General features: G+C 35.5%; 3 protein-coding genes across 10 annotated transcripts; 1 reads left to right on the top strand and 2 right to left on the bottom strand.

The window, feature by feature from the left end:
- Positions 1-3,276: 3,276 nt before the first annotated feature.
- On the bottom strand, positions 3,277-10,626 carry LOC122053062 (protein WVD2-like 7). Of its 8 annotated transcripts, none has more exons than XM_042614924.1 (12): positions 10,420-10,626; positions 10,203-10,288; positions 9,813-9,929; positions 9,235-9,384; positions 7,313-8,044; positions 6,553-6,879; positions 6,151-6,215; positions 5,959-6,063; positions 5,700-5,790; positions 4,142-4,225; positions 3,726-3,811; positions 3,277-3,629 (listed from the first exon to the last, which is right to left on the bottom strand). In XM_042614924.1, the coding sequence occupies exons 4-12, from the start codon at positions 9,301-9,303 to the stop codon at positions 3,602-3,604; spliced, it is 1,587 nt and encodes a 528-aa protein (XP_042470858.1). In that variant the 5' UTR covers positions 9,304-9,384; positions 9,813-9,929; positions 10,203-10,288; positions 10,420-10,626; the 3' UTR covers positions 3,277-3,601. The 8 variants fall into 8 exon arrangements, with proteins under 8 accessions (XP_042470858.1, XP_042470861.1, XP_042470862.1 ...); XM_042614927.1 differs by having other exon boundaries at positions 5,977-6,063; XM_042614928.1 differs by having other exon boundaries at positions 5,983-6,063.
- A 1,508-nt stretch (positions 10,627-12,134) lies between these two features.
- On the bottom strand, positions 12,135-14,776 carry LOC122053061 (ras-related protein RABA2a-like). The gene is made up of 2 exons (XM_042614923.1): positions 14,409-14,776; positions 12,135-12,831 (listed from the first exon to the last, which is right to left on the bottom strand). The coding sequence occupies exons 1-2, from the start codon at positions 14,577-14,579 to the stop codon at positions 12,334-12,336; spliced, it is 669 nt and encodes a 222-aa protein (XP_042470857.1). The 5' UTR covers positions 14,580-14,776; the 3' UTR covers positions 12,135-12,333.
- Positions 14,777-21,598: 6,822 nt separating this feature from the next.
- Positions 21,599-23,736, top strand: LOC122053060 (agamous-like MADS-box protein AGL11). Its single transcript, XM_042614922.1, has 7 exons — positions 21,599-21,780; positions 22,647-22,728; positions 22,857-22,921; positions 23,083-23,182; positions 23,291-23,332; positions 23,407-23,448; positions 23,530-23,736. Exons 1-7 carry the CDS (start codon positions 21,599-21,601, stop codon positions 23,734-23,736), a joined length of 720 nt encoding a protein of 239 aa, XP_042470856.1.
- Positions 23,737-25,201: the final 1,465 nt, after the last annotated feature.

Raw genomic sequence — 25,201 nt, 5'->3', positions numbered from 1 at the left:
TATAATTAATCTTATTAGAAAAAATAAGCTCGTGGAGTTTATTAATTTTAATAAGCGACAAAACAGGCATTCAGGAACAAGAGGAATCGCCACTAGTAGTAGATCATGGAAGATGCTTTGCCAAGATGTTGTCAACTTTGCAAGTAGAAATACTAGCTAAAATCTATTTTTGAGATGATAGGACAAGATATAAAAAATAAATTTGAAAAAAGTCGTATGCTGACTTAGGACGCGCCACATGATCGGCTCGTAATCATATATCATGCGGCTCGTAAAGGTAAATTAAAAAATTAAGTAGATTATATGGGAGAATATTTTCACCGATCCTTATCTAATTTGATAATTTTATTATGTGATGATGGTCAACTGAGCTATGCCCCGAGATAAAAAAAATTCATAACTCATTAGAAAAAAAAAATCAGACGGGCCTAATAATGCTGGTGGTTAGGATGAATCGTTATGCGCACAGCGCACTTTCTCAATTTATAAAGATAATCGATAAAAAATTATCTGATTAATTATTCATAACTCATTAGAAAAGAAATGATAAATTCAGTTAGTCTTATTGACTAGTCTTGAGATGATCAATTTGATCTTATGAAATTTTTCCACCAACTACTAGGATAAATTGAAAAGCACTCGCAATGAGCGGTCAAGAAGCCGAACATACTTTGATTACGCGTCCCATTTGGAAGAAAAATCTCTACAAATTCGTTATAGTTGGAGATTGAATCGCGAGTGCCTGAGTGATAATATGAATACCTTGTCGTTGTACCAGCATTCATAACTCATTCGAGAAAATATTACTAGTTGTTCAATTTTTACAATGTAATTAATTTTGAAAGCGATTAGTCCTATCTCACAAAAATTTCCTATCCGTCCCAAGGATAAATCATAGAAGTGCTACGGTAAGCCGTCGACAGTTGATCCTCATCGACAGTTGTTCCTCGTGTTCTTTGCCATCCTTGTAAGACTATCGAACGCCAAATCACGGTACTTTGCTCGTTGATGCAGTGATAAGAGGCCCACCAAGTGTGGGTCAAGGACAGAGGTAGCAGATAGCGTGGAGGTCAAAGTCAAGGCCAACGTGGAGGTTAATTAAAGTCAAGACAATCAACGTCAAGGAATTAGCGGGCTCAACAAAAGTAGGTCGAGTAGAGGTCGACTTCAGTTGCCGACCAACATGATAAGTCCGATAAGCCAGGAGGCTTATCGAAGTAGATCGCTCTTCTGGACGGGTATTATAGAAAGAACATCATATGCTCAGTACGGATTAGAGGAACGCTTAGGCGATCAGAATTCTAGTCCGATGCGAAAACAATTAAAAGAAGCCGTGCGAAGGAAAGAGGTCAATTGGGCAAGGATCTGAAGAGTGATTCTCGGCCGCCTCGGCCGCTCTCATATCTCTTAATATCACTTTGGGAGATAATGCAGAGCGCTGGTCGACCGGATGGAAGCTTCTACTGTATTATCAGAGATTTGCATGCCCTATTAAGGTATAGTGTCAGGGTCATTTTTCAGACATAATTTGGAGAACGTGCCCACACCTTGAGTATCGTGCACGTCACTCACTTAGCGCTATATAAAGGGGGTCCATTCACCGATGGAAGTACATGTTATTTACTATTCATATCTGTACTTATTGTTGTTTCGCTTCCTTTTGTTTTTTCGATGACTGACTTGAGCGTCCGAGGACCAACGCTGGAAACTCTTTCCCTTACCCGACACTAATATTTCTTATATTATAAAGTGGAACAAAGTCTATATCCGATCTATTCAGAAGTCACATCTTTAATCAGCCTTCTTCGTGATTCTTAGACAGGATCACTCGTGAAGATCAATCATGGTACTGTTGAACGCCCATGACGGTCCAACCTTACATTTTTCTGTTAAATTGCATGTCAATATATGCCCCCTCGGATGGGTCTAGTGGCTAGCGCATGAGATGTTGTCACCATGAAGTCTGGGGTTAGAATCTCGGCAAAATCGAGGTAAATGCCTCCTTTATATACTAGTCACTATTCTAAAGGCTAGTAGCCGCTCATGATTTACCTCCTCTATATTGACCTTGGGACAGATTGACGGAAACACTAGGGACGAACGTATTTAATTTTTTACCACCCAGATCAAACCTCGACATCGCTTTATGTTCATTATGTCTTAACCGCTACGCCATGCTGGTGGGGCCTTGAATGCGATTTTTAAGATTCTCTTCAATTTAGTATCAAATATCATAAGGCTGTTGATATCCTTGCACTAGAATTCGTTGAACACCTATAGTTATATAATCTCTTAATCATTTTAAAAAAGGTTAAAAAGATATATTCAGATGAATCTCTTTTTTTTTTTTATTTGTCAAAAATTACAAAGTTTCAGATTAAAAAAAAAAACTTTTATGAAGGTACGAAAATTTTAGAAATGTAAAGAAGAAAGGTAAAAGTTGTCGAGTTCTTGCCTATTTAAAATGGATGACTTGCGTGCAGAATGCTCTGTTATCGATGGCAAGTCAAACATGCATCATATTCTTGTAAAATCGAAACATATCGTGTTAAAGAAAAATTAAAAAATCACAATTATTTCTTGTGGAGTCTTAAGAAATTTAATAAGACTCTTAGAAGTTAGTCAGAATCATACATGTTTTATGAATTAATATCAATGACTAAAAAAGTACATAAATTGTTGATACATTTTCATCCAAAAAAAAAAATCTTTCATAAAAAAAAGCAAATTGTTGATACATCGAAGGAAATAATATAATAACAAACGCGCGACGAAACAAAGAAATATTTTAAAAAGTTTTATATAACTAAAAAAAAATGTATATTATATCCAATCCGTGCCTAAACCACCCCTTTTAAGAAAGCTTTTTTAACGAGCTTGAGCACGGAAACTGCTCTGAGGGCGGATCAAATCGCCCCAGGTCTCCACTCTTCATTGCGATAGGTGTGATCATCTGTTTTTTCTAGAACGATTTTAGAACTATATAAAAGTTATCGTTATGCATTACATTGGTGGAAAGACATATATACATAGGAAAGCATTATTTGAAAGGGAACTAACACTGACCACCACATTAGGCCATTTGCAATGCTATTAATATTTCAATGTTAATATCTACGTGACTGCACTGTAGTATTAACGTGTTGAAAGAACTGAACACGTTAAATACCTACCTATTGAAAAAATTATATATACATATATGATAATATATTACTATTAACACGTCACACGTTAATGGCGTTGTTGGATGCTCTTAGGACTGGCCGAGATCGTTCCTTTGATTCCACAAATGTGCATGACAGCTTGCATGACAAATATACAGTTCATTATTCGTACATAGCCCATAACAGTAGATGAGCACATTCTTAAACAAGGATAGGCAATTTTAGTTAAACAAATTTTAGGACAACTAGCAAGATAAATATGTTACATATTTGTACAGCAGCAACTTGCATAGATACTACACGACTGCCTAGCAAAGCTACAAGGCCTCCTAAAACAGGATGTGCATTGGTGATGCAGTTCGACTGTGCAATACCAGATGATGTTTCTGTAAGTCATCCTCTTGCATCTCAGATCAAGTGGCTCTTAAACGTTCAGGTTATCGCCATTGTGGTGTCCCTGATCTCCTGCTTGGAAGAAGGAACGATGAAAGGGTTGATCAATGGCAGTGAATTTGTTTGTTCTGATGTAGGAATTCGAATTAGATCAAAAGATTGGCACACCTCATTTTCCTGTCACAGACAGATAGATTATCGACCCTTGAATTTCTCCCTCCATGAGATGAATGCGTCTCTCGAGTGACAAATGGCTGCAATTTCAGGAGAAAGTTAGTAGATGATGATAGGTATGATAAAAGTGGCAACAGATCCTGGCAAAGTATGTAGGAAGAGTTTAGGCCATGAATGTGTAATTTTGTTCCAACTGAAGTGTGGATCCAAGCAGTCTTATCGAGAACTAAACTCTTCTGAAGAAAAATTTACAGAGAAGCTAGAAATCACATGATTGAAAGCCTAAAAGGTGAATGAAATGCATGCATCTATTCACCTACATATTCATGAAAATACTACATCATACACAAGAACACAGCAAGAAGTAACAAGCAGAACATTAAAATTCTCTAAATAATACAAGCCTTAACCTTCTTAGTCGCCGTTACATTCCCAGACATTGTAGGAGCTGTCTTTGCATCAATTCTTTGAAATTTCCTGCCTTTGTCATTTCCCTGCTTGAAAATAAACGAGATCATCCGAGAAAATAAATATATACAAGAAAATACAAAGTTTAAGAGAGCTCATATCCAAAAAGCTCATTTCGTTTATTTTGAAAACAAAAAAAGTTTACTGAGGATAACTTTTATGCTCAAAGGGTCTAGCGAAAATGTGAATTGCTGAATAGGCGGAAGAAGGATCTCAAAAGTGAGTAGAATTTGTGCCTAACACTGATCTTTCTCCTGTCGACATTTTAAATCACTAAACTAAGCAAATAACAGTGAAACAGCTGTTGAAACAGATCTAGTGTCTCTATGCCAGGGACTAAACTGCATCTCCATTAGTGAAGGACATTGGCACAGCAACAAATACATCAGGCGTTCACTTGGAACTGTCATTTAGTTGTACTTATTTTATATAGTATGCTGAATCCTCCCTTTCCAACTCTCTAAAGAATTAGGAGTGAAATGGAAATTGGTTAACTACATCCCAACAATTCAAATAATTCCATTGACATCCAAATCATTAAGTTACAAAAAAGGCTAGCACCGACATTTGTGGTAAATATTTTCCTGTGGTTAGATTAATGGTTTCAATCCAGGCACAAATCTAAATAGCATAGGCTGCAGTGACTTTATAGTATAAACTGATGGAAAAACTAATCCTAACTAAACACCTAATGTGGGACTAAACCATTAGACTAATAACATTCCCCCTATAATACAAAATGACTAACCTAGGAAAGAAGACAAGTTGTGGAGAGAGGAAAGAAATGGAGTGGCATGAACATTGTTGCCATTCTAATCGAGAAAATCAAGTTGAACAATATGGAAGGGAAGGAATCGAGCAAGACTGAAGGATATGGGACATGCCGCCACGATCACATTGAAATTGATGGCCTCTCTTTTGGGATATATTAGCAAACACTATAAAACCTTGAATCTAACACCTAATGTGGGACAAAACCAACTATGTTAATAACCTAACAACTTATAACATTCTTACACAAACAAATGGGTACATGAGCTTGGTGTAGAAGAAGCAACATTCTCTCCCCAATTTGTAAGAACAATATTGATTGGTAAATGATGCAATATCTGTGGACTCTTTTTTAGAGGAATAAGTTGCATACTTATTTAAGGATGGCAATGGATACCTAATAGTCAGGTATTCATGGGTACCCAGCGCTTTTAAATAAGGTTTGCTTTACCTCATTATACTAATACTTGGTCCAAATCAGGTTCAAGCTTCTTTACAATTATAGGTACACAAGAGTTTCATATCCTTTTATCATCCAAAGCAGGTATTTGTTTGGGTTTGAATGACAGATAGCTGGTCATGTTCACATTGCAGATAATCAAATTCAGAATCAAATAATACCTAAAATGAGGTATTTAGATCTGCTATCGACCCTACTTATTGTTGTCATAAGGAAAATCAAATTGGTGCAAACTCAAGACAACATACACAACTCACAGAAAAAACTACCTCTTTCTGTTTAGTTCCTTTGGCTGTTTGACATTGGGAATCAACTCCAACACAAGTTGTAAGCTTGGTCCTATAAGGAAGATTAACAGACCTGGAAATTCAAACAAAAAAGTTAGATTCTAAAAAAGCGTAGTTAATTCATAAAACAATGACAATTTAAGACGATATTTAGCCTTACTAAGTACTAACACAAGCTAAAAAAAACATATATGAAAAAAGAATCAGCATTATATGAATTTATATAGAAGGTTTGTATAACTTGTAAAACAAACAATTCCTTAACACAACATGTGCCTCAGCTCTCTTCAAGATATTAGAGTGATTGTCGACTGCCAAGGGCATGCCTCTTACTCCTTTTATGTCCCTAAATTCATAGGGTAACATTAAGAAACAATATTTGGAAGATAAGTCCTCTTACGATAAAGCTATCGGTAATATGGTTTTAATGAACCTTTTAACTTCTGGTCCTCTTTGTTTTATCAATCTGCTTGTTGCAGCATCTTTCTTTGTTGTAACCTGTAAAAATGGCAGGATGACAATAGAAAATGACAAACATTATGGTAAAAAAATGTTGCTTATGCAACTAAAATAAAAGAAAATTTCTAGTGAAGAGAGAAATTAAACAAAGATATAAATGGCTTATGTGCCAAGCTATTACAATATGAGCAATATATAAACGTTGGTTAAGTACTTTTGGATAAATATTCATGCACCAAGACAAATGCTCGAGCATTGTGTTTCTTAAGGCGACTAGTAAAAATCATCAGTATTTCCAAGAAAGTTGCTAAAATAACTAGAAGAAGCTAATTTAAACTGACACCCCATTTAGTAGTACTTTAAAATCAAATCTCACCTGTAGACTTGAACTATCTTTCGCATGACTTGGCTTAGATACATGCATGTTTGAACCCCCAGAGGTCAGCTTTTCTGTACTTCGTCTTTTGATTGCTCTTCTTTCCATTACAAGGGTAAATGGACCTGGGGTAGTGATAGTAGAATGTGTTTTTACAGGTGGTTTACTTGAAGTGACCAAGTTAGGCCTAGTATTGCCATTGAATCTACAAGTTGGTGCCATGATCAGAGTTTGAGTGGCTATCTTTTCTGATGTTCTTACTCCCTTTGATGACTGAACCACATTCACCTTAGTTTCTCCTTTAATGTTTCTACCTGATACAAGATCCTGAACACACAAAAAAAATGATTGGCTGTCTCAGGTATATAAAATAGAAGAGAGGTTTTAATATTTTTGGACGTTCATTTTCTTTATTTTCTATTGTTGTAATTTGGATGTAACCATTAAGAACTGCATTTGTTTCAACGAAAGACATGAGTATCAGCTAAAGGACACCCATCATATCAGCAATCTTGATAGAGAAATCTGAATAACAGTATAGTCAGTTTATGATTTGACTTAGAAATGCTCCAGCTGAGATGCCTAGTGTTCAATAGCAATATGTTACCGAACACACATAATATAATTGTAGTTGAGAATTGAGATTAGGGTTCAGTCAAAACCTTCTTAATATTTTTTAAAGCTTCTTCAGCTATAATTCAAGAGAGAATCTTGATCTTTGGATTAGAGAAAAACCAACCAAAGTCGATTGCTGCAGTACCTTAATAAAAGAAATTGATTTGTAATCCAAAGATTTTCCAATTGGTAGCCACTGATCAGAGTTTGCTTTGCTTGTATTCAATATTGTTCCTTGTCTTTTGGACTCGAGATCTAATACCTTGTCCCATTGTTTCTGCAAGACCTCTTTATTGTCAAGATTGCTCTTAAAATGTGATTTCTCTTCTAGATCGGTTGTGTGAGGTAATGATAATGCAGTTTCTAATGGCTGCACTAGCAAAGTGTCAACAGTGTTCTTATCTTGCTCAGGGCTATCCAGAATTTCTATCGGTGAAATGAGATTAGGTAGTGTGGACTCTGGACACAAGCATTTTTCTTCAAAGGATTCACTGCAGCTGACTTCTTGTTGATAGGCCCTCCCAGGTTTACCTTCTTCTGAGGAAGAATGAACATTGAACTCTTTCACATCTCTAAAATTTTCATGCTGTGTAGACGCTGCGTCTTCTTCTCCACTTTGACTAGAAATGCTACCATCACCGCTATAATCCAATGTAAGTTCTGTTTGCTGATTCTGCTCAGCTTTCATTGCTCTAATCTTTCTATAACGTTCTTCAAAATAAGCTTTCTTTTTTGCAACTAGACCATTGAACTTCTCCAGCTCTTCCTGACATCTGTTGTGAGTAAAAACTGACCTCCTTTCCCATGACAATGTTTCAACTGGAAATCTTCCAAAGGAAATGGAACCATGATCAAGTATTTGAGAAGCTGGAATTTCCTGGAAGAACAAGTTAACCATAATTACCTATATAATTGTGGTCAATAGCTGGTGAATGAGGTGTAATTTTTGTTTAGAAGAGAAGAGAAATCATCATCTGCATGATTATGATTTTTGACACACGGCGCTAATTCTTGAAAACAAAGTGTTTAGGGAATGATACTTTTTTTTCCATTGTAGATTCAGCATAGCAATTTGTGTACCATATATTGAACTGATGAAAAAGCATGTCACACCAACTAAGAAGGAAAACTTTGAAAATTGACTACATACCGGGGAGGCATAAAAAAGCTGTGCTGATTTTTTGAAAAGGAAAAAATGTGATATAAAATAGATCTGAATCTGACAGTACAAGCTACGTGTTCCAACTAATTCACACTCAGATCTTTTGCATAAACTTTCAACATGCTAAATTCACAAAAAAAAACAAAATGCAGAAAAATTTCCATCAAATGAGCAGAAGAAAAGTAAATTTTATCTTAAAATAACAAATGAAAGGAAACTTATGGAAAAAAAGATAAATCTTACTAGTAAGTAGTAACAAATTTTGTACATCTCAATGACAGAGAATGTTGAAGTTTGATCAATTTCAGTTCAAACACTAGTCTTGTCCATGGTTTGATTGCACCAGCATAACACCTATACTTTTTTGTTATTTTTATCTTTGGTATTAGTTTATTTCTTTTTGAGGTACTAAGGTATTTGTATATTTTATGTGACATGCAATAATTTATTTACATACATCAACTTTGGAATTGCTATCTCTCTCTAAAAAAAGCTAAATAATATTCTTTCTTGTTTCTCTATCTCTCTCAAACAAGTAAATTATATTCTTTTTTCTAACAAATCTTTAGTTCATATTGCATATTTTGGAACATGAATCTTTCATTTCATTTATGTTTTATCAATATTTTAAACACTTTTTCCAATTTCCTTTTCATTACATGGACTAAGTGCATTTCCACAATTGTCTCTATTAGCATCTTCTAATGATTACACCCTTCATTCCTCAATATGGCCAATAATAAAACACTAAGACTTATGATACAAATGAAAGATGGTTGTGGTTAAGTTATAAGCAAATAAATAATATTACACATGAGTGGACAAATAGAAAAGGCTTGGTAGTATGTAGTTCAAGGCCACAAGAACAGGAAATCAAAGAAATTATAAAATGTTGAGAGAATTACATGTGAATCATATCCATCAGAGAGCTCTGGAGACCACCCTTGATAGGCTTCATCAACATCAGTTGCCATTAGATTACTTGTCAAGTGAGAAAAACTACAGAACTAACCATGGACTGGATACTGCTGGTTCCGGAATGTCATTCTACACCACTGTCAAATTTAGCACTATCAGATGTTAAACATACAATTGAACAAGGTTAGTAAGAAGGAAGCATATGACACATAAAAGAAAGAAATCTGAATATTGTTGATGATGAAACCAAATAATTAGTTTTGGACAAATACAATACAAAGTTAATAGCTAATGTTTTATCAGGGGTTTAATTACTTTGATATGTATACATTTAAATAATATCAAATCTCAGAGACTTTAATTTCGGTCAAATCATATCCAAATGACCTCTTTTGTGACTAGCGGAAGACTTTTGTCTTAAAACGGGGACCAAGCTCAAACCTATAGTCATCTCACACAGGAGAAGCTTATCATCTTTTTTACATATCTTTCCACTTTTTCTGTCACTGGTCCACATAGGGGTATGGCTAAAGCATAATAAATCATTATTCCATCATAAATGTACCTTGCATAATTTGACCAAACAAGAATGTACTTTGCTTAATTTTGCAACTCGGCATCAACCTCCGTGCATCGAACTAGATAGGAACTTGACACGCAGTGTGCGCCCTCCTCTCCAAGCCTGCAAGGACAATAGCTATACGTGAAAGAAATCATCAAACTCAAACATGCACGCTCCTCTCGCTGTCTCAAATCAGATTATGCGAGAAAAAGGGAAAAGCTAAACAGATTCACAAAAGAAACAACTACTGGTTACCGTCTCCAACCCAACCGTTTAATTTATGATGGATGGAAAAGGAGGTACATTCGTCGTGGTTTAGCTATGAAGCAATCAAGCAGGGCTCCATCAGCCAAGACTTTTAAGGCACGACATAAAGCTAAGACGATAACCCACCTTCGCAACCGCTGCCCGTGACCAGAGCACGTTCCCCTGGCGCCGAGGAGTTCACAGGCGTCTAGATCCGAGCATCTAGCTAGAATCTGCAGAGGAATAAACCCTTTCGTTCATTTCCAGCACCAGTTCACTCACTAATTCAAAAATTCTTAACGCAAGGAGCAAAAGAAAAATAAAAAAACAAGGACAAAATGACAAATTAGAAAAGCAAACAAACCCCTTGAATCGCAAAGATGACAGATACACCGTACACGAGAAAGCGTACTTGCTGCAATCGGGGGAAGAACACTCGGATCCGAAGCTAGGGATTCGAAATCGCTGCAGATTAGTTCAAGAAAAGGAGCACAGAATCCCTTAAGAAGAAGAACTAGACGGAGCCGACCACTGGAAGGGATGACAATCATGTGAGCTTGCCGGTGGTCTTTGGAAGCAAGCTATTAATAGTAGAGTCGGTGAAAGGCGGGAGCAAGAGAGGGGTGGAGATCCGGCCGCCCATGCGGGTGGTAATACGCTCCGTGCCGTCGGATCAGAGGTCCGCGGACCACCACTCAGTCTCTAGTACAGTACATGTGCCGCTGTGGATTATTTATTACGCCGGATCGATATTTACGCAGCATCGGTCCAATCCATAATTCTACAGATTTTAGTTTTTTATTAAAAAAAAAACAGATCGTGGACTTATCATTTATAACCATTTATAAATATTTAAATTTTTATATTAGTTTATATGTAAGTATAAAATAGTTCAACATATCCAAAATGTAATTCCTGCAGTACAATTGTCTGCAGCAAAAGATCAAAATAGACGTCCTCCACTGTAAAAACCATGTTCTTCTGTAAAGCTGCAGCAATACTGCTTGCCCTACAGGTTGTGTGTTTGTATCAACTATCTTCATCGATCTTATGATCCACGATAACAAAAGTAGTTCTTCTACCATCAGAAAATTGAAAATTTATTCTGTCACAATGATTGATTGGATTGACTTATTAGTAGTTGTTGCGCAGGAGAACAGGAAGATAAGAAACATGATGTAAGCTTTTCTGATAAGTTTTCAGCCTTGTTTTCTGATTGAAATTTTCACATCGTTTCAGTTGAATGTATTACTGTCTTATAATTGTAGAGAATGAATGCAGACTAGCATCCATTGATTATTTATCAAGTTTAATTAATTAGGCACATGATTATTCTCAAGGTGACTCAGAGTCCATGTGCTTGATTCTAATATTCACCAAAAACTAGTAAAATATGTTGAACTATTTCTCAAGGTACGTGGACTCATTAATTTATCAGCCTCAGTTTGTTTGCCATCTCTCTGTTCTGCAGTGCAGGCAACAACAGTCCTTCAGACCCACCAATAAAGAAACCAGCTGACTGACAAAATTATATTAATTGTTCGATTCAGAGACAAAATAGTTACAGTATTAATTTCCTTTTCTCATAAGCTTTATCACGAATTGTTATTTCTACAGATCTGGCAAAAGTTGGCACAGTCGCATGTTCTTGGGCAGCATGTGGGTGAGTGATGGTAAATATTATCTTTATTTTAGAGACTGAGTAGAATGTGAGGATCCGAATCTATTATTAGATCTAAGTATTGCCAGGCTTATCAAGTTATTATTTAAATGTGCCTCATCTTAATCGATTACCATGCAAGAACCAGAGTTATCCTTGGCATTCTAGTAGTCAAACATTTGTTTTTCATCAAAGTAGAATAACCAAAATTGCATTGAAATTAGGCAAAATCAATGTCGAACGCAATCAGAATCTGTGTTTCTTAACTATGCTTGATGCTACAAATATTTGCAGACCAAATTTCTTGCGCCAATCCAATTCCTACAATCACATGCATATGGAAAAAAAGAGCTAACAAAATTGCGGATGAGCAAACAAAATTAAGAGTGATCATAATGGTTAAGATCTTGGTCATAGTGGATTATGGATACAAAAAGGATGTTATTTCTCATAATTTATGAATGCAATGAAGATACAAAGGGGTGAACAATAGAGCTGAACTAAACTCAGCATACATAATGAGAGCTTGTGAATTGTTTTCCATTTGAGCAAATAATTCCTATAAAACTATATCACTCTTCTAGCTTTGATGTCTGGGTTATGGGAGACAGTATATTTCTACCTTGAACAACATCTACTTTGTGTGTCGGTAGCATTAGTCTCTGTCACCTCAATGGTGTTTCCTCTTATGTTCTCTGAAGCTCCTGGCTTCAGCTTCGGTTCTGTGGAAGAGATTAGGGACTTCTTGCACATGATCCTATATATCTCGGAAAGAATTATCTGAAATGCCTTCTCCACATTTGTGGCCTCAAGGGCAGAGGTCTCCATAAAGGAAATGCCCTCCTTCTCAGCGAAGCTTTGAGCATCCTCTTGGGCAACAGCACGGAGGTGCTTCAGATCAGTTTTATTACCAATGAGCATGACTATGATGTTTGAATCAGCATGATCACGAAGCTCCTTGAGCCAACGACTAGTATTCTCGAAGGACTTCGGTTTAGTTACATCATAAACGAGGAGTGCACCAAGGGCACCTCGATAATAGGCACTGGTGATCGCTCGGTATCGTTCTTGGCCTGCTGTATCCCATATCTGTGCTTTTACTGCCTTGCCTTCGACCTGAGAAAGAGAGGACAATACAACAACAACACCAACCAAGCATTATCCCACTAGGTGGGGTCAGGAGAAAGAGAGGGCAATGATTAAAAATAAAATAAAAGGTAGAGTTATGAGCAAATAGAAAAATGCATACATACAAAAGGTTGCCGCTAACATAATCAAAAAGCAAGCAAACTTGATTGAACATGTAAACCTTGTATATCCACCTACCCAGACAGCTGATGATCGACTTTCAAAGCCCAAAAGAGAAAAAACATTGTGGAGGTCAATAGAGAGTCCTATATATATATTTACTGCAACACAAACTATATATCCTAGAGATGACAATTGTAAGTGAATTAAGATCTTAGATGTCGTATTTGAATTTGCTTCACTTAAGGAAGATTGTTTTGTAGTTACATACTTGTTATAAGGTAGCCTCTCTTAAAAAATATGATGAAATATAATTTTTCATCAATTTTACTTTTTTATTTTAGGCCAAAATGCAATAGGTTCTGCCCCTATCATGTAATGATGGTCCTAAATACTTTACTGAAATTCCTTTGCGGCTCCTATGAGTTATCATTTGCAAATTATGTTCCTTTAATCGAGGTAAGTTATGTTGCTTAAAATAGTTTTCAATGTCATCTAACCAATCTAGAAATCTAGGAGGATCTAAATTGATTTCTAATTTGCATCACCCTTTCCCTTTTTTTGCAAGCCTTCCTCCATCCATCATGATCACCACCCCAATAAAAAACCACAAAACTCAAGAAACTATTTTCTAGGAAAATAGTTTCCTTGAGAATTTCTGATACAAACAAATTGTTTGCTAAACCAGTTGATCCATGTATGGATGTCATGTGTTACTAAATTTAAGATTGAAAAGACATTTATTGGCGCTACCTTTTCTTCCTGTTTTCTTGTCTTTTTCATACATTAGGGTGTTAGTCTCTTCTTTTAAATACTGAAAGTGAGGTTTAAAATAAAAATGCAATAGAATTGTAGAAAATGAATAAAGGCAGTCATTAACACTTCTAGCTCAAAATTCATCTAGATAGAAGAAACAATCCTAACATATCCTAAGGTACAATCCCTAGGAAGCGAGAATTTAATTCCAAAACCACACGATGATACTTCTTAAGTAGTTTCTTTTATACATACACGTATATTTTTTCCCCATGAAAATTTATCTAAACCTCGTAGAATAAAGGAAATAGCTTGTGAGTTACAGTTTTTCAAACTCATCTCATCACGTAGTCTGTTATTATGGAAGAAAGATAGCGCATTTATGCTCCTTCCATGAGTATGACTAATCAATTTTAACATCACAACCAAATTCATATTTCCGAACGAACTCCAGCGGAAAGCATAGGAAATGAAGGAAACAGACAAACATTAGGCGCCGATCCCTATCAAGAAACTTGCTAAATCCGACAAATTAAAATTTTCGATCAAGTAAAACCTAGAGAGATCCAAATGAGGTTAATCAAAATCGACATATGAACACCGATTGAACCCCTGGACGGAGATCCATCAAAGCCACTCAGGGTTCAAAAAGGCCAAATATTTGAATATCTCGGTAGATTGATAGAGACCTGGAGGGTGCGGGCGGCGAATTCGACGCCGATGGTGGACTTGGAATCGAGGGAAAACTGGTTTCGGGTGAAGCGGGAGAGGAGGTTGGATTTTCCGACACCAGAGTCGCCGATCAAGACCATCTTGAACAGGTAATCGTATTCTTCATGCAATCCCTCTCGCCTAGCCATCTCTTCGTCGTCGCCGTCGTCGATGTCGCATACGATTGGCTGTCCGATTAGAGATTCCCGGTGCTCTCCAAAGCGACTCTAATTAATATATCGCGACATTAACGATAAATCGCGTTCCCCGGTATAAATACAATCAAAATAGTTATCACCCATTCATACGAAACCCGTAATTGCAGCGCCATGGAGCCGAGAGTAATTAACCCATGTTTCGTTAAAACCAAAGGTAAAAATTGGGTAATAATCGCCAAGAGTCCGCATTATAAAGACAAAATTTAGTTGGTCGTTCCCATCCATCCTACAAAATTTCGTTTTCTTTTCCTTTGTGATTTGATAGTTCTGTGGTCTCAATTGAGAACTGGCCCATCTTTACAAGAAAGAGATTTGATGCAATAATACTTGCCTTAATTTCTTTCTATTTATCCAAAGATGTCATGATGTTCCTCATTCTCAGCAGTAGTGATTTTGTTTGAATACAAGTGTTTTAATTTCCTTTTTTGACATAAATCTCAGTCATGCACCTAGGAGATCATGATGGTTTTTTTTTTTTTAAAAAAAAAGAAATCAGTCTCAGTCATGACATATAATTACTGCCTATTTTCCAGCTGAACCTAGGGCAGTTTATCTCATCCCTAGTGAACATGGGCAGGTAAATAACCTAGTTTTATATGTTTCAGATAAACTCTCTTCTTTTCTTGTTTCTTTCTTATATTATCTTGACTACAACGAGTGCAAGGGAGTCAAGTAAGTGCACAATTTTTAGCTCTCTACTTGCAGCTTTAGGCAGAGTTTTAGTAAGTGCTTCACAGTGGGGCAGACATGAGCACATAGGGTTTCAATATTAAAAGACACGAGGAAAGTAAGTGATGTGACTTAATTCATGTTTTATATGTTAGTTGCTACTTATAAGATCTGTTTATGTTCACTCTAATGCAGTTTATCAGTGATGATGTTTGTTATGGTCCAATATTGGTCCTTATTTCTTGTAGGGTGTTTTACTGGGAATCTGTGGTCATTTTGGTATGATGTAGTAAAAGGGTAGAGATGTAACCATATTTTGTTGTTGTTTCTGCTGCAACTCTTTTAGAAACAGAGAAGGGAAGTGGAAAGTAACTTGTTCTAATTTCTTTGAAAAAATGAAAGCTTCCTCATCTGTGACTGAATGCTTATAAATACAATTAGAATCTCAAAAAAGTATGGAGCAATGGACACATGAAGGGAAGAAGCTAGTAAAAGTTCTGAAGCAAGGCAATTTTCTCTAGCTCCCCAATTCTGCAGCCTTCATGGATGAGATACTGCACCCAAAGCAATCTGGTATAAAAGTTTACAGCCGTGGGTGACAATCTACAGAAACAAATTGCAACATTCCGTAAGCAAAATGTGGAGGATTGTGCAAGAGGCTCGTAGTGTGTAAATATGTTATTCTGACTTGAAGAATTGGGCTAGGAGATCTTGACCTTTTTTTCTCAATGCCCACTCTTATGACAAGGATAGGCTTCTGAAAATTGGCCTAAGATGTCTCAACCTTTTTTCTCAATGCCCACTTTTACGACAAGGATTGGCTTACCAAAGTCAAATCCACAATATGGCAATTTGGACATGCAAGGAGCAAAGAGAACTCGATTCTTCTTGCCAATTTTCTTATTATAATGGTACCCATGATCATTTAGTGTGGTTGATGTGTTGTGATCATTATTTACCTCAATCAAGGCATCAATACTTGACAACAAAGAAGAAATTGACCTTGCCCATCTCCAATTGGAGGGTCATGAACAAATTTAGCTCCTGGTATTGGTTACAAATTGCTCCTGTCTATCTTAATCAGAGTTTGAAGAATTGTACCATATCTGCAATTTGGTATGCCTGATCATAACAACACAGGGTGAATAGATTGGCCAATTGAGAGTTGTTCAAGTTGGAGATTGATTTTAGTATTGTTTTAGGTTTGAACTGGACTCCTTTTGGACTCAATTGGAGGTTGCCCTCTCTCTTTTCCCCAATCACTCATGTGTATCACATTTGCAAGTACTTCTCACTCTCTTGATGTCATGAGGACCTTTTTGTCCATGCCACCCACAAACCTTTGACAGCATCTCCCTTCCGACTCTTCTCTTCTCACTCATGAACCCCACCCTCTCTCTCTTGCAGGCTCCTGCACTTGTGTTGCTACTGTGACTCATTGTCACTCTCCCAAGCATAATACCTCTCTAAAATTGATTAAGAGGTTGCTTAGATTGGAGGTGGCTCGAGTGAGGAGAGAGTTGAGTTGGGTGTACCAATTCTTATGAAGTACTCCAAGTTTGTTGACTCTTCTGCTTGCTTTGCTTGTATTAACTTGCTAACTTCTAGTAGTGTTCTTTGTTCATTCATCATATCAACTGTCAAACATGCAGATTATTTATGTCGAACATATATGTTCTTTTACATAATAATGTTTATATGTTTGTCATATGGTTTTGGTATGCGATAAAGTAGAAAAGTTTAATTATTCGTGATGCATGGTATGATATTGTTTTTTATTCCTATTACCAAAGGTATGCATTGAGGATGGTAGATAGCAAGATTTCATACTTTAAGCTAGGACATGATGAACATAATGCATAACATAATATACATTGGATGAATTACTCCGGTTGACGAGTTTATAGTGGATATGGAGTTTATAGTGGATGATCATTAGATTGTAGATATGGCTTTGGTCTATTATGTTGATTTGGATCATAGCAGTTAGTTTAGATTTTCTCTCCTCAATTGTACAGTGGTTGCATTAGGGCTATATATCTTTGGAGGTCAAATTTCTGTGAAGAGTGTCACATCCATGAGTGCTATCAACCTTGCTTGTTGGGTTGCACTTCTAGCTATTAGTATTTAGATGTTAAATTGCAGTGCAGTAGTTATTCATAGTTTATCATTTTGTTATTATACTTTAGCTTAATCTTGTTGCTTGTCCTACTCAATTTTCCTTGTAACTCTGCTTCTCATGCTGCTCTAGCATCACATTTTCGTGTGGTTTCGTCAGATCGAGATTTTCAAGGGCATTCCGTGTGGTTTTGTGAGATTTCCTCTATTGTTCTTATCCTATTTTGTTTATGTAGGAGAAAGATATATATATATCTTTTTGCTACTAATGCTTCTCTCTTTTTATGTTCAGATTGCAAGAACTAAGGCGCTATCGATTCTTTTTGTAATTCTTTTCATCCTTTCCCCCCTTTTTCCATCCAAGGGAAATCCAATCACATATAATTCAGAGTAGAGAATGTAACCTGGCCTTAACCTCAAATTGCTTTCCTCTACAGCAGAACAGCTATCAAACTAATGCAGAGACTCACATCTCAATTACCTTTATGTTGCATGTTTTTCACTTGAACATCAAAGTGCTGTCAACTTCAGTGCAACTGCATGTCAGCCGGTGGAATCTCCATCATAATTCTTTGGGTCAGTGGTCCATTAGATTTTGCAAACTTACTATCCATTGACAGCGGCCAAGAACTGGTCACCAACTTGATAGGTGCATCTGCCAAAACTAAACGAGTACACCAGGCCCTACAAGCTTCCTCCATTAATGCACAGCGAGAAACTGCACTTATGGTGGAATCTAAAATACCATCTTTATTCCCAGTTTGGAAGCTATTTATCCACCCCCTCCTCCCTCTACTGCTACTACCCTTCTAAACCTGTCTAAATTATTTGAAGTCCTTTTCGTAGTTTCCTTACTTTGATCTATTCGTTTCTTATGGTCCTGTGCGTGATGCAGATGCTGCTGTGATGCAATTGGAAACTTGAGTTCGACTTGGTAGAAGAGGTTTTGCAAGCTTTTGATGGAAGATCCATACCATTTATTTTGTTCCCTTTGTGGTTAATTTTGACAGGAAAACAACATCTGTTTGATTGGCTACGACCAAATGAACTTGTCCTATGCTGGAGCTAGCTCTAAGCAAAATACTGATGCATTTGTTGTTATTGGAATTTCAGATGGAGTACTGATCAATTTGATTAATTAGTTGGATGGCTGAAGGTGAGCATAAATTAATTCAGGAAATTCTTTGTTTTTGCAATTAAAAATTATAGTTTTATATCTGTGAAACTGACTTTTCTGACCTTTTTCATGTGTGGTTTCTAGTGCAATAAAGGGTAACAATGTTCTAACAAAAATTAAACCAAAGAATAAATAATATGTGCGAATTTAAGAATCCATGTGATCGAATTAATGGCTTGTTACCTAACATTAGGTCAGGATATACATACAGATACAAATTAACTTTTGGATCGAGTATATTACTAAGCTCCAAAGTTTATGAGTTGGGAAAATGCAAGACTTTTGGGTCCCCTTATGCTTCTTTGGGGCACAAATTATTCATCCATATACCGTTTCTCCAAATGGAAACTTGGTAGCATTTGGCATGTTTTCGACATGTGAAGCTATTCGTGTAGCCGAAAAGATAAATTTGGACATCGATATCAACTAATGTTTAGGTGAATGTTGCGTGGTGTTTCATTTAAAAGGAATCGGTACAACTGCACTAATTAAGGTGTCGTTATTATCATTTCCTTATGTTGCTTAAAATTAACAATGTTATTTGTCAAAGAAGATATGGGATGCTCTCAAAAGCTTTTATACTTTGAGAAAGAACAATGGAGTGACTTATTGAAATGATATTTATATTGGGACATGGATATAAAGCTATGCTAGTGATAATATGTGCCCTCATAAATGTTGAATCTTTGTTTACTTCATTTTTTTAAAAAAATAAACTAAAAATGTTTAAATTTCTTGCATTTTTTGGTGCATATATTAAACACCTAATAAAATCAGATGGCATATAAACTAAAGGTATATAATTTCTAGACAAATCCATCCTATAAATACTAACATTAAAATTTCACTAGCATAGATTTCAAGACTTTTATTATATTATATTTTAAAATGACAATATAAGTTATAATTTCATATCTTGTGACTACCAATTAGGTGATTAGTTAAGGTACCAACTAGTTTAGTTAATAAGGACTTTACGAATTGTCCAAACACCTTGACATTAACATATATAATTAAAGATAATAAATTTGGTAAACCACAAGAGATTTATATAACCAAGCCTTTAGAAAATACTAACAAAAAAGAAAACAAACTTTCTATATGGAATTAAACTTTCTTGGGCACCCTTTGAGTGAACAACATTCTATTTTTCCATTGAAAATCTTTTCTTAAAACACTTAAATTCCTACATCTCTATACCATTAATGGGTTAGATAAATCTCACAGTCGATTGGTCGAAATAGAATTTACCAATTAAGCTAGACATACCGGACAACTTTGCTCGATAAGTTAGATAGATCAAGTGACTCTTCGATTTAGTTGGGCTAAGCAAACTAGGTGACCCAATCAAGCAAAGTTGATTTTAAGTTAACCAATTGCTACGAGTGAGTCGACCAATCCATATATCAGTCCAAGCAAATTGATCACACCGAGTGAACAATCCTACTACACTCAACCAATTGACTTAACCTAGAAAAATAAAATATTTTTCTCCGCGTGCATCAAATATTTAAAAAAGCATTTATCAATAAATTTTAACATCACATCTAAATAATAAAACTATTTTTTTAAAAAACAATATTTTCTCTAAAATATATTTCTCATAATTAAACCATTTTCTAATAAATAACTGGAGCGTAAACGAGCTACATTGAATCGAAACTCCATTACTCACTTCACACAATATAATTACCTTCTTATAGACTCATTGGGTAAGACAAACATACAAAATTTCCTACGACAGAATCTCCTTTGACATTATAATTAATATAATTAAGCTGAAATATTCAGTCACGCAAGTAATTAACTAGAACAATCGATATAATTAAGGAAGAGTTCAACTTAATTTCGTGCTCATTAAGATAATTAAATCATCTTTATCCAATGCATCCACACGTAATTAGAAGAGGTGTTGATAATTAAACTCTTCCATTGACAATGCCATATCAACATATTAGATGAGCTATTGTCACTAATATCTAACACAAAAAAATATGTAGAAATCTCATTTAATTGCCATATGATTGTCCGTATTTATCAGTGCATTTGTATAGATTCTAAATGCATAGATTTGCATGTATTCAAATATATAATGTGTTAGATTTGCTTCTGCACGTTAGAAGTAAATCTAATCCGGAGGTACAAGGCAAACGAAGAAGGAAGCTCAGTTTCTTTAAGAGGAAAGCCACAAGATCCAATGCTATAGCCATGCAGTGGCCATTTCTTTCTCTGCTTTCCTCCCTCCCTCCTTCCACCCACTGCTCTACAATTTAATTCTTTTTCCTCATCCATCTTTCCCGACATCTTCTCTGCTTCCGGTAATTCATGCTACATTTAATCCCTTCAATTTTCTTCACTAGATTTCCTTCTTTTTTTCCCTTTGTTTCGTTCAAAGTTCAACTGAGGGAGAAAAAGGTGGCAAATATTCTTCTTGTAGTTTGAAGTAGCTAGCTAGATATGCAGTTAGCTAGGCTGTTCTTTGCTCTAGAGTTTAATTTTTCCTTTTTCCTTCTTTCTTTGATTTGGTCCTTCCAATTTCTTGTTCTTTAGAAGAGTGTAGGTTTCGTATAACTTGCTAGATTTTGTGCTAAAAGTGTAGGTTTTTGTTGTTCTTTGGGGCGTATGCTAAGAGAGGAAAAGGGATCTCTCATAGTTTCTTGTGATTTTTTTTTTTTTAAAAAAAATCTCAACTTGCTTTCCTATGTAGATCTTGTCAAAATAGTTATGAACTGATACTGCAGCAAAATTTAAAAAACATGAAAATGAACTAGATTTTTAGTAATTGTTGCATGCTTCTCTCAACTACTATCAAAACTTGCTAGGGTTTCTGATGATTCTCCTTCATTTTTCTCATTCGTAATTGTAAGATCACTATATCTTATTTTGAGTTAACATATTCTATGAGAAACCTTAACTATATATACAACATGTCATATATGTGAATTGGTCTGATATCATGCACATGGAGAAAAGTGAATTAATTATCATGGGGAGAGGAAAGATTGAGATCAAGCGTATCGAGAACAACACAAGCCGTCAGGTTACCTTTTGCAAGAGAAGGAATGGGCTGCTCAAGAAAGCCTATGAATTGTCTGTGCTTTGCGACGCAGAGGTCGCACTAATCGTCTTCTCCACCCGCGGCCGCTTGTATGAGTACTCCAATAACAGGTAGCTAAGTGACTATTGTTTTTCACCATTTAGTTTTATCATCACTTTCATTGTATTATCACACAGTTTATATCTTTTCTCTCTTTATTCAAGAAGATGATGACATGTAGATTTGCTGTGTTTTTTTAATTTTGATGTTAAAACTTTGTTCTAAATTTCCTTTCATTTTGCATCTTTGAAATATTATGGATCAGCACAAAGATGCTAAAAATATTTGTGTCAGTTTAATGCGATGATGTAATATGATCCTTTAATTTTTGCTGCAACCTGCAAGAGTATTTGGACAGTACAGCACACATAAAATGCATTTACTGAAAACTGAGATTTTTAATTTTAGGGTTTTATCTCTCTTCTCTTCCTCTTCCTCTTCCTCTTTTTCTTATCTTTGCATGTATATTGTTTGAGTTAATTAATTTAATGATGTTACTGTTTTACTTGCTTGATCTTCAACTAAAAATTAATTGACCACTGTGTTTTCACTTCAACCTGGTCTTTGAAATGGAAACTGAGCCTTTTTGCTGCCTGTTTTCCTTTCTTGTGCTAAATATCTACCATCTTGAAGTATATATCTTATTCACAGTCAGTTTGCTTGAGAAGGGGCATGTTTGCATGGTGACTTCATGTACTTCAAGACGCATTGTTTCCTCTGGAAACTGAAGCTAATGACACCATGAGATCTTTGTCCATAATTATTCTTTGTTAATTCCAGCAATTATTGAAGTGTGAATAAGTTCTTTCTCAAGGATATTATAGATAATAAATTGTAGGAAATGCTTCTACTTTCTTGTCCCATTATATCCATGCATGTCTGAGTACGTGCATGTGAAACCTCATGATTCTAACTTTCTTGAACTCTTGATACTTAGCATCAAGTCAACAATAGAAAGGTACAAGAAGGCATGTGCCAATGCTTCGAATTCAAGCTGCACCATTGACACCAACTCACAGGCAAGTGATTATTCCAGCAAGCTGATCAGTTTCATTATATCATCACCTTTTATATATTGAAGAGTTGAAATACATATCTAGTAATTAAATAAAAGGTTTATTGAGTTACGTTATTGTCAATATTGCAGCAATACTTTCAGCAGGAATCGGCAAAGTTGCGCCATCAGATACAGATTCTACAAAATGCAAACAAGTGATCATTCTCTAACTCAAGACTTTTTTTCTTCTAATAATTAGTTTCAAAGTCCAATGAACTATTGTTTTGATATGATTATCTATAAGTTTACACTAACAATTGACTACAATTCAAGATATAGTCTAGATTGTTGAAAACTACTTCCACTTTGGCTTTAGGCACCTGATGGGTGAATCCTTGAGCGCACTCAGTGTAAAAGAGCTAAAGCAACTGGAAAACAGACTTGAAAGAGGCATCACAAGGATCAGATCCAAAAAGGTATACAATTACTTCCAGTTCATCCTTGTCAATTTTTCATAACAATTATATATCATTTGAACTACAAGAAATCATATTTTTAACAATTAGTACAAATTTTCTTGTCAGCATGAGCTGTTGTTTGCGGAAATTGAGTACATGCAGAAAAGGGTAAATTTCTTAACCTTTTTTTGTTTAATTAGTCCTAAAGTTTTGATCTTTTTTTTCCTTGTGACAATATGTAGGAAGTGGAGCTTCAGAATGACAATATATACTTACGAGCCAAGGTAACATCAACCAAATGCTGTAAAAACTACATTGTTTCAGTCTATCTTATAATCTTGGATCTGCTATGGAACTCTGATCAGGTGGCAGAGAATGAGCGAGCACAAGAAGAAATTATTGTGTCAACTGGCACCGATCACTTCGATACTCTTCCGGCTTACGATTCGAGGACCTATTACCATGTCAACATGATGGAGGGATCCTCACACTACTCTCACCATCAAGAACAGACTGCCCTTCATCTTGGTTATGAGATCAAAGATAGTTCTGCTGCAAAGAACTTGATGTAAGCACACATCTGCTATAGCTAGAAACTCGCCACTTGATATTATGAACTTTATATTTGAAGAAACTGGTATTTGTATCTCTGATATGCACAATTATGTATAAGTATTCTGCAAATAAATTAAACTGCATTAGATGTGGCTAAGGAAATTTATGAATCAGATGTCCTTAATCTTTATTAATTGTGCTTCCAATTGGATCATCGATCATTGTATTCAATATTCTCAACCCTTATAAAGTATACTTTTAACAAGTTGGTAATTAATTAAGTTCCCTTGCGATTGATATGAGCCTTCACCAAAGTGGAGGCTTATAATTGCCACGTACATGAATTCGGCAAAACAAATTAAATAAATAACTGAGATCATTCAACATGCTGGAAGCAGACAAGTTGTTCTTATAGGTGTGTGTGTTTTTTTTTATTAAAAAACTCCTCCTTTCGGTGTTGTTAATAGGTCAGCACGAAGCTTTAATCTATATATTTATCCCATGCATTTTTACCAAGGGACTTTTTAAAGGTAAAAGGAGTTATTTATGCTCTGTGTTGGCCATCTTACTTTGAATATATCGTAAATCTGCATGCATGGCTCAAAATGTAAAGGTGGCGCCATCATCACGCTGAACTCTGCTGCGCGTGCGAGTAGTGAACGACAACAAGGCAATCCACCTTCGAAACAGAACAAGTGGATGTTGAATTTTGAATACCATGCACCATGCACATTTACAAGCTTAAGTAGTGTTTTTTTCCAAGGCGTAACGGAATTAGCACTTGGATGGAAGAATTATTTCATTAGGATAAAATATCCTCCCATAAAAAACTTCGTAGTGAAATCATCTTTTATTTCATTAAATATTTTTTTTCCCTAAAAAACGAAACGGATTGGCGTTTGGAAAAAGATTAGTGTTTTCTTACATTGCTGATTTAGCACGTGCGCTGATGCAAAGTTAAGTAGAGTTCACGCGTCCCTCGGGCAAGGCGGGTAGGACGGGCTTCCGAGGGTTCTAAAATCAGGACGAACATATCATATGTACGTGGTGTTTGAATAGCTCATGATGTTAGATTGTCTCTTAGGTATTTCATGCACTACAAAATTAAGCCATATTAATGATGGATTAATGCAGGCATTCCTTGAGGCCCCAGGCAAAAAAATTAAAAAACAAATTTTTTTAATATATTTTTAATTTTCTTTAACATTTTTCATTTAGATTTGGGATCGAAAATAATAATTTAAAAAAAATATTTTTAAAATTAGTTATTAAAAAGAATTAAATATTATTTTTTTAAAAAACTCATTTTTGATATAAAATTTAGTTTTCTGACGGGTATCTTGATAATAATTTTATTTTTTATTAATAAAATTATTAAATTATTTAATCTTTTTAGTTAGAATGTCAAATAGACTTTAGTAATTTTAATTTTAATTTTTTTTTTTGCAAATGTATTTTACTTTGTATTTTATGATAAAAAAT

The sequence above is a fragment of the Zingiber officinale genome, chromosome 3A (assembly GCF_018446385.1).
Source record: "Zingiber officinale cultivar Zhangliang chromosome 3A, Zo_v1.1, whole genome shotgun sequence".
Lineage (NCBI taxonomy): Eukaryota > Viridiplantae > Streptophyta > Magnoliopsida > Zingiberales > Zingiberaceae > Zingiber > Zingiber officinale.
This window is presented reverse-complemented; position numbering and strand designations above follow the sequence as displayed.